Source organism: Notamacropus eugenii, chromosome 4 (genome assembly GCF_028372415.1).
Source record: "Notamacropus eugenii isolate mMacEug1 chromosome 4, mMacEug1.pri_v2, whole genome shotgun sequence".
NCBI classification, from domain to species: domain Eukaryota; kingdom Metazoa; phylum Chordata; class Mammalia; order Diprotodontia; family Macropodidae; genus Notamacropus; species Notamacropus eugenii.
The window spans coordinates 317046309-317059246 of NC_092875.1; the positions used below are offsets into that span (position 1 = coordinate 317046309).

Genomic DNA, 12938 nt, shown 5'->3' on the forward strand with positions numbered 1-12938 from the left:
GCCATCTTACATTAGGAAAAGGAAGACCCCAAGAAATGTCTAATATATCAACAATGTAATAAGCCCTTAAAATCCCACAATCAAAATTAAACTAATATTAAATATTACTGATAATGCAAAAAGTAAACAAAAAATATCATCCTTACTGAGTTGAAACTGATATGATCTCAGGTATATTAAAGAAATATTATAAAGAAAAAATATGACAGATAAAATATTCATGTTCTCATATGTCTAGTGATGATTAAGACCTTCCTGGGAAGATGTATGAGATTAGAAATGGAAAATGGAAAATATAAGTAAATATGTAATGACAGAATTTAATCTATATTATTTAAAATTATGTTTCACATACTTAGACTTTACCTTTAATAGTTGTGGTTCATTTGCCCATAAATAAAAACCCTTTAACTTTAGACAAATCATTTAATTTGTCTTCATCTTAGCTAATTCATCTGCTAAATGGCGACAATAATATTTTTTTATGGCTATTGCAATGTTCTTGAAAGAACTCTGCAAGAACTATATAAATAGAAGGTATTGTTATTATTAACAATATATATAGCTAACAATGCAGTCAGGTGGCACAGTGGATAAAGCACTGGACCTGGAGACAGGAAGATTCATCTCAGTGAATTCAAAGCTGGCCTTAGATTTATTATTAGCTGAGTGACACTGGGCAAGTCACTTCACTACTACATGCCTCAGTTTCCTCATCTCTAAAATAAACTGGAGAAGGAAATGATAAACCACTCCAGTATCTTTGCCAAGAAAACCCAAAATGAGATCACAGAGAGTCAGACACAACTGAAAAATAACTCAATGATAAACAAGATTAATATTTATACCACTGCATTCGTTAATTACAGCAACATGTTTTTATGTGCTTCTCATATTTAGGTTTGGTCTGCTTATATGCTTCCCCCCTTTTCATTGGGCTTACTACTAATTTTTTGTACATCATCTTTGCTCATTATTTTGCTGTCATTTTGTTTCAAAGGTGCCTATTCAATTTAAAGATTATATTTTAAAATATGTTGTAAGTTATATATGTATGTCAACCAGAATGATTTGCTTTATGGAAATGTTTCTCTCTCTCTCACAGGTCACTAATTCCATTATTTAAGTGAGGTCATACATAATCGATGTATTCAAGTCCACTCAAAGACAAAATCACAGGCAAAAATAAACAAACAAAAATAAAGTTGTCAAATTCACATTTTTATCAATACAGTGACATCTTGAATGGAATGTTACTTCAAATATTTTTGGTTCAGCAGAACAGACCATTAACTATGAAAGGTAGCCATTTGCTCTTTTCCCTTAGAAGCTCAGAAGAAGCAAATAGAAGAAAACATCGAGTTGAACCCAGAGGAATGTGTGTCAGAGAATGCAGATAACTCTACAGAAGAACCTACTGAAGGAGGACCAGATGCAGATGGAGATGGAGAAGAGATGACTGATGGGATAGAGGAGGACTTCGATGAGGATGGAAGTCATGAGCTGGTATGAATTAAATATTTAGTATCTAAAGTTTTCATGTAAATAACATGGGAATTTCTAAGTCCTTTTTATTTTAAAACCTGGGTTAATGGAGTTTAATCTTGTCTCTTATTCACATGTATTTTAATAATAGTGAGCATTCATATACCACTTTAAGGTTTGCAGAATTCTTTGCAAATATTATTTCATTCTATCCTCATACTAAACCTAGGAGGTGGTGCTATTATCCCCATTTTACAATTGAGGAAGCTGAGGCAGGCAAAGATTAAGTGATTCATTCAGATTCACAGAGCTAGCAAAATGGTTGCATTTGAATATAAATCTTGATTCCAGCACCAGGACTCTACCCACTTCACCACCTAGCTAGGATAGAGCTTTTGCACATGGTGGGTGATAAATATTTAATTAATGAAGAACAGGAGCTTTATCTGGAGGAGAAAGGAAAAGGAGGACTCAAATCCCAAATGACACATGCACATGTCTGCTCCTACTATTGCTCTGCTGTGTGTGGAGTTATTCATTAGTCAGTAAGATTTGAAATGAGTTACAAATTAATAAACCATCCCTGAAATAACTTACCATATTTTACTAAAAGAAATCTTGCCTACCCATGTCCTTGATAATGCTACTGACTGGAGCGATCATTTCCACTGAGTGATGCTGAAAACTCCTATGTGTCCAGGATGATCTTTCACACAATGTGGATAAAGATGATTAATTTTGGTCTGTGTCTGTAATGACTGCCATGGTGCTGTCTGCAGCTGCGTCTCATAGGCTTGTTTTCTTACTTAAGGCTAAGATCCTACAACCCTTTTCCTCCTTCATGCTAAATAATTTCTTTCATTTTAATGTTTCACCATATGTTTCCTCTTCAGTTATCTTCACTGTTTACGTCGCCACCTTTCTGCTCCTTCATTCCATGGCCATGCTAACAGCTTGGAACCCAGAAACACCTGTGGATGATGCTATTTATCTGACTTTATTCATCATGGAATCATATATAACATTTTTCAAGGCCCCAACTAATAAAAAGGAAGGGGGTGTAAAGAAGGGGTATGTTCTAGTGTTGCAAGTGTCAGGAAGACCTGAATTTAAATCCTGCCTCAGATAGGATTCCAGTCAAATCATTTACCTTCTCTTTACCTCAATTCTCTCATGTGTAAAATGGGAATAATAATAGCATGTATTTCATAGGTCTGTTTGAAACATGAGATAACATGTGAAGTGCTTTGCTAATCTTAAAGTGCTATATAAAATGAGCTATTATCTTATTATTGTTATTTGTTTTGGTAGTCAATGTTCAGTTACTAGGTGCCTCACTTTTATTTAGGTTTATTCCTGGAAAGTATTGATTGAATCAGAATACCTGCATTTGTATCTCCAGAGGGACACTAACTCACTATCCAACTTTTAAAGTCCATTTCACATCTAGAAAACAGCTGGGTTAAAAACCTTGGCAAATGTTCTGGCAAATGTTTTAATAACTGGCTGTCCAGAGGGAAAAAGTACACATGACACACTTTTAAGTTTAACCTATATTATTACCATTTTCTCCATCACTTTCTTTAGTCTAGACAACCAACAAAACAATAAATGAAGCCCTGATTTGTAACATTTGCCTGTTTGTGAGGTGTAAATACTCACACTGAAAATTTAACCATCAATTCTTATGAGTCAAAACAAACTTGCTCCAAGCGCAATCCTGATCAGCCAACATAGAATTTTTACTGAAAGAAGGGTATTAGAGATCATGTATTTTTTTAATTCAGTTTACCTCAGTGAATGGATTACCAGTTTCTTCATACATAAAATGAAGATACTGAACTAGAAAATGTCCCTTCTAATTAATTCTGAATCTATAATTGTCTGTACTTCTACCAACAACTTTCAGCAGTTAGCTAAGAATTTTTATATAGGATTTTAGTGTCATAGGTCTAGAACTTGAAAGAACCTTAGAAGTAATCTGGTCCAAACTCCTCATTTTATAGATGAGTGAACTAAAGCCCCAAGATGGAAATAACTTGCCCAAGGTCACACAGACAGTAAGTGGTAGAACCAGGAATAGATGCCAGATCTTTTGATTCCAAATTCAATGTTCTTTCCACTAAACCACACTGTATATCAATAATATATACTGTTTTTGAAGGTTGTTGTGAGGTGGAAAAAACTTTATAAACCTCCAAATGTTATACAAATGTGGGTTTTGTTATTATTACTAACAATAACCTTATTTTCATTTTATTGGAGTGCAAACTGAAATATTCCCAGGGCAAACCACTATTCTACTATATTTGATAGACTATTGCACAGATAGATAAAATACCTGATTTTTAAAATTCATTAAAAGTATAACAATGTAAGCTCATCTTCTGAAGGCATCTTCAAGACAATTCTAGTAGCAGATCAGACAACATTAGATACTTTTTGTTCCACAAAACTTGAAGACAGTTTTTTTTTTGAGATGACATCTATTAAATACATTGTTCTTAAATCTCAGTTTAAGTTAGATTTGACATATTCAGAAGATGCTGATAATATGATCATGATGATGGCAGAAGAAAAAGAAGAACAAAGAGAAAGAAGAGGAGGAAATGGTGGAAAAGGAGGAGGAGGGGAAAAAGAAGTAGAAAAAGGAGAAGAGAAGAAGAAAAAGGAGGAGGCAGAGGAGGAAGAATTAGCTTTATATAGAGACACACAACAAACAAACACAGGATGATCTCTTAAACCAGCACCACACACTTGCTTATTATATATCAATTAGGTCATTCACCGAGCACCAACCAAGAGAAGCGCAGTGAAAATGTAAATGTGTACACACGGCAGAGTCTCTGACTTCAAGGAGTTATCCATCTAAATTGGAAAGTAAAGTACAGACATAAGAAAAGAGAACTAACAATAGTAGACACCAAAAGATAAATACAAATTTTAGAGCAGTATAAAACCAAAAATAAATGCTAAAGGATTTAATGCTCCATGGAAGAGATGGCACAATTCAAGCCTTCAATGATGAGTAGGATACAGATAGGTATAGAGCAAGGGGGAAGAAGCATTCCAAATTGGCAGAATGATATTCATAGAAATACCACAAAAAAGGGGGAATTCTCCATTAGACTTCAAACCCTATAAATTCCCAAAAATTTTCTAGATTGTGTAAAATATAGCAAATGTTTGCAAATCCACATTTGAACTGCATAACTTCACATAAACTAGAAAAGGGAAAAAAAGAAATTCAATTGCCAACTCTATTTGGTGCCTGAATCCCCCAAAGTCAACCAAACCACTAGAAAGAATGAAAAAACAGAGGTTTACATAAGCATCCAGGTTGGGACAAGTACCATTGCATTTGAAATGAATTAGGTTATTTCATTCTTACTTTTCAATGTAAGCCATATACAGTGGGGTGCGGGAGGGGGAAGATCACTGTCTTAAGGATGCCAAGAGAATTCTAACTTTTATGAATTGTGCTTGTGATGAATTATTCCTTTTCTTGCTGACTAGACACAATCAAAATAAGACTAATCATGAAGGAATGTGGAATAGGCTGTCAAGTTAGAATGAGTAATATCTTGGCCTGGGTACTATCTACTGAGTAATAATGAGGCTATCCCAGCAAGGCTTACAGAACTGTCATATATCTCTACATATTGAAGGAACTCTAAACCACCAACTCGGACTTGCAGGTGAAGCAAATTGAAAGCATGATGTAATGGGAACAAGAACACACCTGGAGTCAAAAAACCTGATTCTCAATGCCAGTTTCAAAACATTAGCTATCAAGGAAGTCTTTGAGCCTTTATTTCCTTACCTATGAAATAAGGAAATCATACCTGTGATACCTACATTCTTATATTTTAGAAAGGATAATATTGCAGTTTATGATACTTGCAAACTGTTCTTTGTCATAAATGCACAGTGTTATTAAAGAGATCCATATACCATCCATTTCCATTAAACAAACATTTATTAATTTTCTACTCTGTGCAAGACACTACGTTAGGCACTTGTGATAAAAGGTTGAAAAATGACAGTCTTTGCCTCAAGGAGTTTTTAATCTAATGTACTGGATTTAATATATGCACAATTATGATATAAGACAAAATGTGACAACATGCTATAAGAAAATATAAGGAGGAGCAGCTTACTTTCAGCTGGAGAATCAGGGAAATAGTTTGAATTAATGTATTTTAGGTGCTAGGGTAAAGCATGAGTGAATGCCGAAAAACAGGAAAATACAAAACAAAATCTGAGACCAGTTCTAAGTACAATTTGGGTTGAAATAGACTATGTGAAGGGAAATAGTATCACATAAGTCTGGAAAGTGATCAGACAGTGATTTTAAATGTTGATTTGTATTTTAGTCTAATGGCAGTAAGGAAGCCCTAAAGATTGTTGAGGAATATGTCATGTGCATTAGAAGATTAACTTGGCAGCTGTGGGAAGGACAGGTTTCAAAGGAGAGAAATTGGAAGGAGAGAAACCAGTTAAAAAATTACAATAGTCAAGGGGAGAAGTGAAAGGGTCTGAATTAGAGTAGGAGCAGCGTGAGTGAAGAGGAGGTAGCAGTTACTGTGAAGATCGAATCAATAACACCTGACAAGTAATTGGCTATGGGGAAATGAGAGGAAGGAAAGATACAAGGATGACTCAGGTTTCAAGTCTATGTGACTGAAAGGATGATGATTCCAGCTCTACCCCTCCTTGAATAATGTTTCTTACTCATCAATCAAAGCTCTATAGGTTTATAGTTTTGCCTAATGATAAATTAGCTCTGAGCTCCCCACCAACTCCCCAAACTCTGCCTCCGTCCAAAATTTGCTATATCAATGAGACTTAGACATTTGACCTTGCCACAGTGGAACTGGCTCATCACAGAGATAAACAAACATATGGTATGTTACTATTTTTTCCCTCTTGGCAAAGAATCGATAAGCAAATACATAATCAAGCAGCTGTGAGCCATTCATTCCCATAGATTCTGGAAATCCTTAGGCAAAAGATCAGTCTGATGCAGGAACTCTAGAAAATGTACATTTTGAATGTGATTAGTTGTCCTACATTTACACCAGACACCTGCAAAGAAGTATAAGCAACAATTTTCATAGGATAGCATCAGGTGGAAAGACAGGAGCTTTAGACTGGAACTCTTGACACGAAATACAGAATTGGGAGCTAAGTGAATTTGAGAGCTCAGCTGAACCTGGGGGTGGACATGGGACCTCAGCTGAGCCTGGGACATGGAACTCAGTTTTAGTAACTGTCACTGGCAAGAATCTATGATGTCTTCTGGTTGTCACTAAGTAGTGTGAGTAGATAAAAGCATCTACCTCACTGGATTGTTATGACAGTAAAATGAGATAATATTTGTAAAGCACTTTGGAAACTTTAAAGTATCTAATAAATGCTATTATTAGTTGGAATGTTGCCCAGGAGTGATGCCATATTCATTGGTCTAGAGTTTCTAGAATGAGTGTGCCTTTTTTCCCTCATGGAAATTAGGATATTGGCTTTCTCTAGCCTTGTAATATCTCTCCTATTTTCCCTATTTTTAAGACATCAGGAGGAGGTTAGTGATAACATCGACAAAGTTCCTTTTTACCTAGAGGTATAATAACTCCAGATCAAGAGATCTGAATTCATTTAGAGTAGTGATGTGTTTGTTCCGTTGGCTACAATTTCCTCTTAGTCAGTCTGTTTACCCTTCTAAGTCTAAAAACTATTTTCTTGACAGAAAAGGTGAAAGCAACAGAGAAGCCCAGTAGAAATGAAAGTTTTCTTTTTAAAGGACTTTGATTCATTAGGACTCTTCACATTTTTCCCTTGGACTTCTGTTGAAGGGTACGAAGATAAATACTCTGTGTGTGTGTGTCTTTCTCTGTCTCTGTCTCTCTTCCTTTCCCCCCTCTCTCTTTCCTCTCATCTCTAGCCCCCCATGAGTGCTAGCAATTCCTGTAATCTTTAGGATCAAATATGAACTTATCTGTTTTGCATTCAAAGCCCTTCATAACCTGGACCCTTTGTACCTTTGTAGAGTTCTTATAGCTCACTGCTCTTCAAGCTCCCTGAATCCATCTACATGTGCCTACTTGCTTTTCCTCATTTCTACCCCTTAGTTTCTCTGGCTTCTTCCAAGAATAACTGAAATCCCATTTTCTTCAGGAAAGGTCATTCTGAGTCCTCCAAGCTGCTAATGTTACCTTCCTTTTGCAGGTTTCATTCCATCTATTCTGTATGTATCTTGTATGTACCTAGCTATTTATATATTGTTTCCCCCAACCATTAGAATGGGCACTTTGAAGGCAGGGACTGTTTTCGCCTTCATTATTTCCAGTAATCAGCACAGTGCCTAGCACATAAGTGTTTTAAAAAATATTTGTTGACTAAATTGCAGTTACTTAAGTGTGCCACTATTTTAAATTTGCAAATGTGGAATAAAATATAATTAAATATCTTCAGTACTCCTATGTGATACTATAATATGGAAAGAAGAGTAGATTTTTGTAGAATTTGCATAATTGATGTAGGAATATCAGTTTCATGAACTATCTAAAATAGACTTTAGCATGCTGGTGCAAAGCTTAGTGTAATTCTTATAAATTAATTAGGTTCCTGTATTTTTAAAAAATAGCAGAACTTCACTTTAGGACACCATATTAAGTGTTTTAAAATGCATTTGCTTTAACCATAGTGGTTTATAATCATTTATTGATTTCCTCTCTAGGAACTTAAAAATCCCTTTTGAATTTGCTGCTACTTAATCTTACTAATGGTAGCCATACTTTTCTTTCGAAGTTTTATTGATGTATTTTGTTTTTAAATTACAAACATTTACAGATTACTCCCACTTCATGAGACACTGGCCTATCACTTACATGTCCTCCTTACTCTGAAGAACCTGTAGCAATTTTTTTTAAAGAGACCTTTCTATTTTCTTTAGCTTCTGCTGCAAGCTGCAACTCATGCAGGATCTTAGCCTTGTGCTGCCATTGTTATAGGCCTGTGACATTCGGTGACATTCATCTTTGGTTATGTGCCTCTTATTTCCATTGCTGATGCGTAGTCTATTAAATTCTTAGACCTCCACGTGTAGCCACATTTGTATCTTTATATGGTTCCCCTAGTTGTGATTCAAAATGTTATCATCAGAAGTTCATTGTTTAGAGTATTCTATAGTTCTTCAATCGACCACCCTATTTAGAATCCCTGGCTAAGTAGCATAGCTATCTTTTCTTCTAATTTTTGAATCTACATTTCTAACACCTAGGGTACATGTCTGACTCAGTATAACCTCAGGAAATAGTTTCATAAATGGAAAGAAGTTATAAGATCATAGATTTTTAAGAAGGAATGGATTTTTAGAGATTAGCTAGCACAGTTCCCACATTTTTTAGCATCTGAAAGGCAGAGAGACATTGGCTGAGGGCTAGAAAGGTTTAATGACAAGTTACTCCTGGTAAATCACTGAACCAAAAGCCTCTGCCTTTAATATAGCATTCCTCCCATTACACCATGTTGTCTTTAATGTGGCAGGTGGAAATGAAAGAAGCAACTGGACAAATTCACATACAACACCCCGATTTTCAAACATTTCTTGAATTAAACTTGGAGAATCTTAGAATGACTTTCCATCATAATGAATACTATGAATACACTGAATTTCTCAGTAAATAAGAATTTGTCTCTATTTTCATATATTATATGTGAATAGTCCTTTGTATAGTTATAGTTTCCAAATTAATTTAGCTATTTTCTAAAATAAAAAAAATGTAAAGCAAAATTTGACTTTAGAATACAACATTGGTTGTTACTACAGTACTCAACCAGTAGTTCTAAATTGGATAGTTGGTTGAAGAAAAATAGCATGCTCTAAACAATGAACTCCTCATGATAATACTTTGAATTGTACGGACACTGAAGAAAATGAGGAGCCATGTAAAGACACCAATGTGTCTACGCTCGCAAGTTTAACAGCTTAATAGATTATGCACCAAATGGAAAGAGTCACACAAGCAAAAGATGAATGCAATTGAATATAACAGATCTGTAAGATAGCTGTGAAAGGTCAAAGCCCTGAATGAGTTAAGACTTACAGAAGATATTAAAGACAATAAAAAGGCCTATTGTTTGCATAGAAAAAATGTAATTCAACATATTCAAAGACAAAGATTGTAAATGTTTGATGGTCCTCTAATTGCCTATCAACCAAATTGTGAATTCCCATTTACAACTTATTTCAAAAGACCCATGATTTCACAGTGTACTCCTCTGTGGTTAGCAGATGCCTTCATGAGAGTGTCTTTTCCCATTTAGTTTATCATCTTTTATTCCTGAAGTATTGGAATAGCTTCCTAATTATATCAAATAAGATAATATTTGTAAAGTGCTTAGCACACATTTTCTTCCCTCCTCCTTTCCCCTCCCCTAATAAGTTTTCTGCCTTATGTCTCCTTTTCCCAGTCCATACCTCACATAGGTGACAAAATGACATCCCTAAATAGTATAGGTCTCTTTCGTGTGAACCACAATCCAGTGGTTCACAATTCTCTCCAGGATCAACTATAAACTCCTTGATTTGGCATTTAATTCCCTTCACAACCTGGCTTCAGACAACTTTTCCAATTTCTCATTAAAGATTCCTCTTTTTTGTGCACTCTGTGTGGTCCAGGCAAACTACCTGGCTTGGTGTTCCCTACACAGGACATTTCATCTCCAGTCTGGGTACATTTTCCCAGGCTGTCCTTATGATTGAAATGCTGTTCCTTTTCCAGCACACTTTAGGATCTCTAATTTCTTCCATAGCTCAACTCCAAAGCCTCCTTCTCCAGTGTCAAAGGACTTAAGGGTTTTGTTTTGGATTTTTGTATCATGAATACCTTTGATAGTCTGGTAATGTCCAGTATAGTGTGGTTTTTTTGCTCATATTCATAATAGAAGTTAATTAGTTTAGCGGCTAGTAAAGATAAAGATGTGATTTTTTTTTTTTGCCCATTCCAAGTTCATAGATACCCTGGAATCTATCCATGAGCCAGCTTAAAGTGTATAGACTCAGGTTAAGAATCTCTATTCTACATAAAACTTTCCAATTCCCCCAGCTGCTAATGCCTCCCCCACCAAAATTACCTTGGTTTTTTGGTCCATATTCTGTATATTCTTATTTGAAGTATACTTATGAGTATATGTTGTTTTCCTCTTTAGAACATAAAACCTTGCTGAGGGCATTTTTGTATTTGTATTCCAAGGCTTGGTGCATAGCAGGCACTTAATAAATGCTTTTTGATTGATTAGTTAGTTAACTGGTTCTCAACTTCCAGTTCTGGCTACTTACCCTATACTCAAAACCTTTCTAGTTTGGTTGGACCTACAACAGCTTATCTTCCACTATTCAAGCCTTCAGGAACCAAGGTTCACCTCTACTCCATGGTGAACCATTAATGGTTAAATATTACTGGAGACATGTTCCCTGTATTTTTCCTTAGAAGTTATTGTCCACCACAAATTGTTCTAACTAATATTTTTAGACTCAACTTGCTATGATTTGGGGAGTATATTTTATAAAGAGAAAGGGGGGAGGGGAAAACCACACTCTTTACTCTAGAAGTAGTTCACCTAGCCAGGCATATAATCAGTAAAGGTATATTTAAGAAACTGAGGAGGCCACAGAGGGCCACTTTACACTACTGTATCAGTCAATACTCTGTTCTGTTGGTTTTCAGTGGTTCTGTATTATTCCTTCCCAGGAGTAATAAAAATGCAAACATCAAGTGATCTAATGTAAGTTAGCTAAGCCAGAAGGCATTAGAAAGCCAAAAGGGAAGATAAAAGTTTTCTCCAAAACTAGAATTTCTATAGGCAAAAAAAAAAAAAAACCCTCCAGAAATTAAAAAAAAACCCAGAAACTCAAAACTTCAAGAAAAATGACAGGTATTTCAAAAAATAAAGTTTCTGTATAAATACAAGAAAAATAGAGACTTATTTTTCTTTGCTCTTTGGAATAAAAGATGCAAAGGGTTTGGCTTCTTGAAGAACTCTGGGATAGAGATGCAAATTTGAAGCTGTCTCTGTTGAGTTTGAAGGGCAGAATTATAAACCCAGAGCCTAGAGCCAAATAAAATAAACTCTTTCCTCAAACCCAGTGTACAAAGCTTCAGAAATTCTAATCCAGACAATCTGCCTGTCCCATAACACACTCTGAATGGGGGTGGGCGTGATGTAGGGAGAATGACAAGATGGATTTCAATCAACTAAAATAACTCTGAGGCAAAATGGAACTATAACAATGACTTCTTAATACTCTCAAATGGTGGTGAGGAAAATGTCAATACAAAGCCTTTTGAGTTGTTGAGGTTTTTTTAAGTAAAATGGAATTTTAAAAGTTATATTTCTTAGGGATCAAATAGTAAAAGTGATTTGACTTTTTTTTCTTACACCATGACTTTCCCTGTTGTAACAATAGAAAATTATTTATGAGGGCTTTTCTTCTATTTTTACATGCTTTAAAAAAACATATTTTGAGAGATTCTCTGGTGTACATCACAGTTGAAGTGTGATGGTTTAACCCAAGGCTATTAAAATGCTCAGAGAAAAGTTAAAACCTACACAATTTTTTAGATTGTTTTCATTTTTACAGGTAAGCAAAAGATAAAACATTAAAATATAAGAACAAGGGATATGGGAAAGAAAAATAATCATTGAAAGTAGCACTTAGAAACTTGGTTAAAATCATCCTTAAGTCCTTTAGCTATTTACAACACAACCTGTCTTATCAGAGATAAAAGTTTTCTCCATAGCCTGACCTTTTCATATAGGCTGTTTGTAGATTGTCCCTCTAGATCAGGTGTTGTTAACCTATGGTCCATGAACTTTTCTGTAAATTTTCATAACTCTATTTCTCCTTTTTTTCATTTTTTTAAAGGCAATCAGGTTAAATGTAAGTGTCTGGGGACAGATTTGAACTCAGGTCCTTCTGACTCCCGGACTAGTGTTCTATCCACTGTGCCACCTAGCTGTCCCTCATAACTATATTTCAATATAATAGATTTCCTTTGTAATCACCTGTATTTTATTTTACACATTTAAAAATGTTTATCTGAGAAGGCTTCTCCAGATTGCCACAAGGGTCCGTGACACAAAAAGTGTTAAGATCCCCTGATCTAAACTGTGTATACATAGTCTCTAGATATTTCCATTATTTTTATGATAAAAATACAAATTCTTTTATTTGATTTATAAGGCCTTTCACAAGCTGGCTCTAAGTCATCTTTCCAGACTCATTACATGTTATTAAAATTGGCATACTTGCTAACATCACATCTCCCACCTCTGTCATTTTGTACAGGCTGTGCTTTATCCCTGCAATGTTCTCCTTACTAAATATCCATCTCTTGGAAATTCTATCCCCATTCAAGGGTCACCTCCACAGGCCTTTTTTGAAACCTTTG

The 12938-nt window shown here is 35.2% G+C and overlaps 1 protein-coding gene across 3 annotated transcripts in view; it reads left to right on the forward strand.

The window, feature by feature from the left end:
* The window catches only part of RALYL (RALY RNA binding protein like), an 800002-nt gene that overhangs the window by 750147 nt on the left and 36917 nt on the right, over positions 1-12938 (forward strand). For all 3 annotated transcript variants that reach the window (XM_072604984.1, XM_072604985.1, XM_072604986.1), the window contains one exon: positions 1328-1506. In XM_072604984.1, the coding sequence (XP_072461085.1) occupies positions 1328-1506 (179 nt within the window). The remainder of the gene's footprint in view (positions 1-1327; positions 1507-12938) is intronic.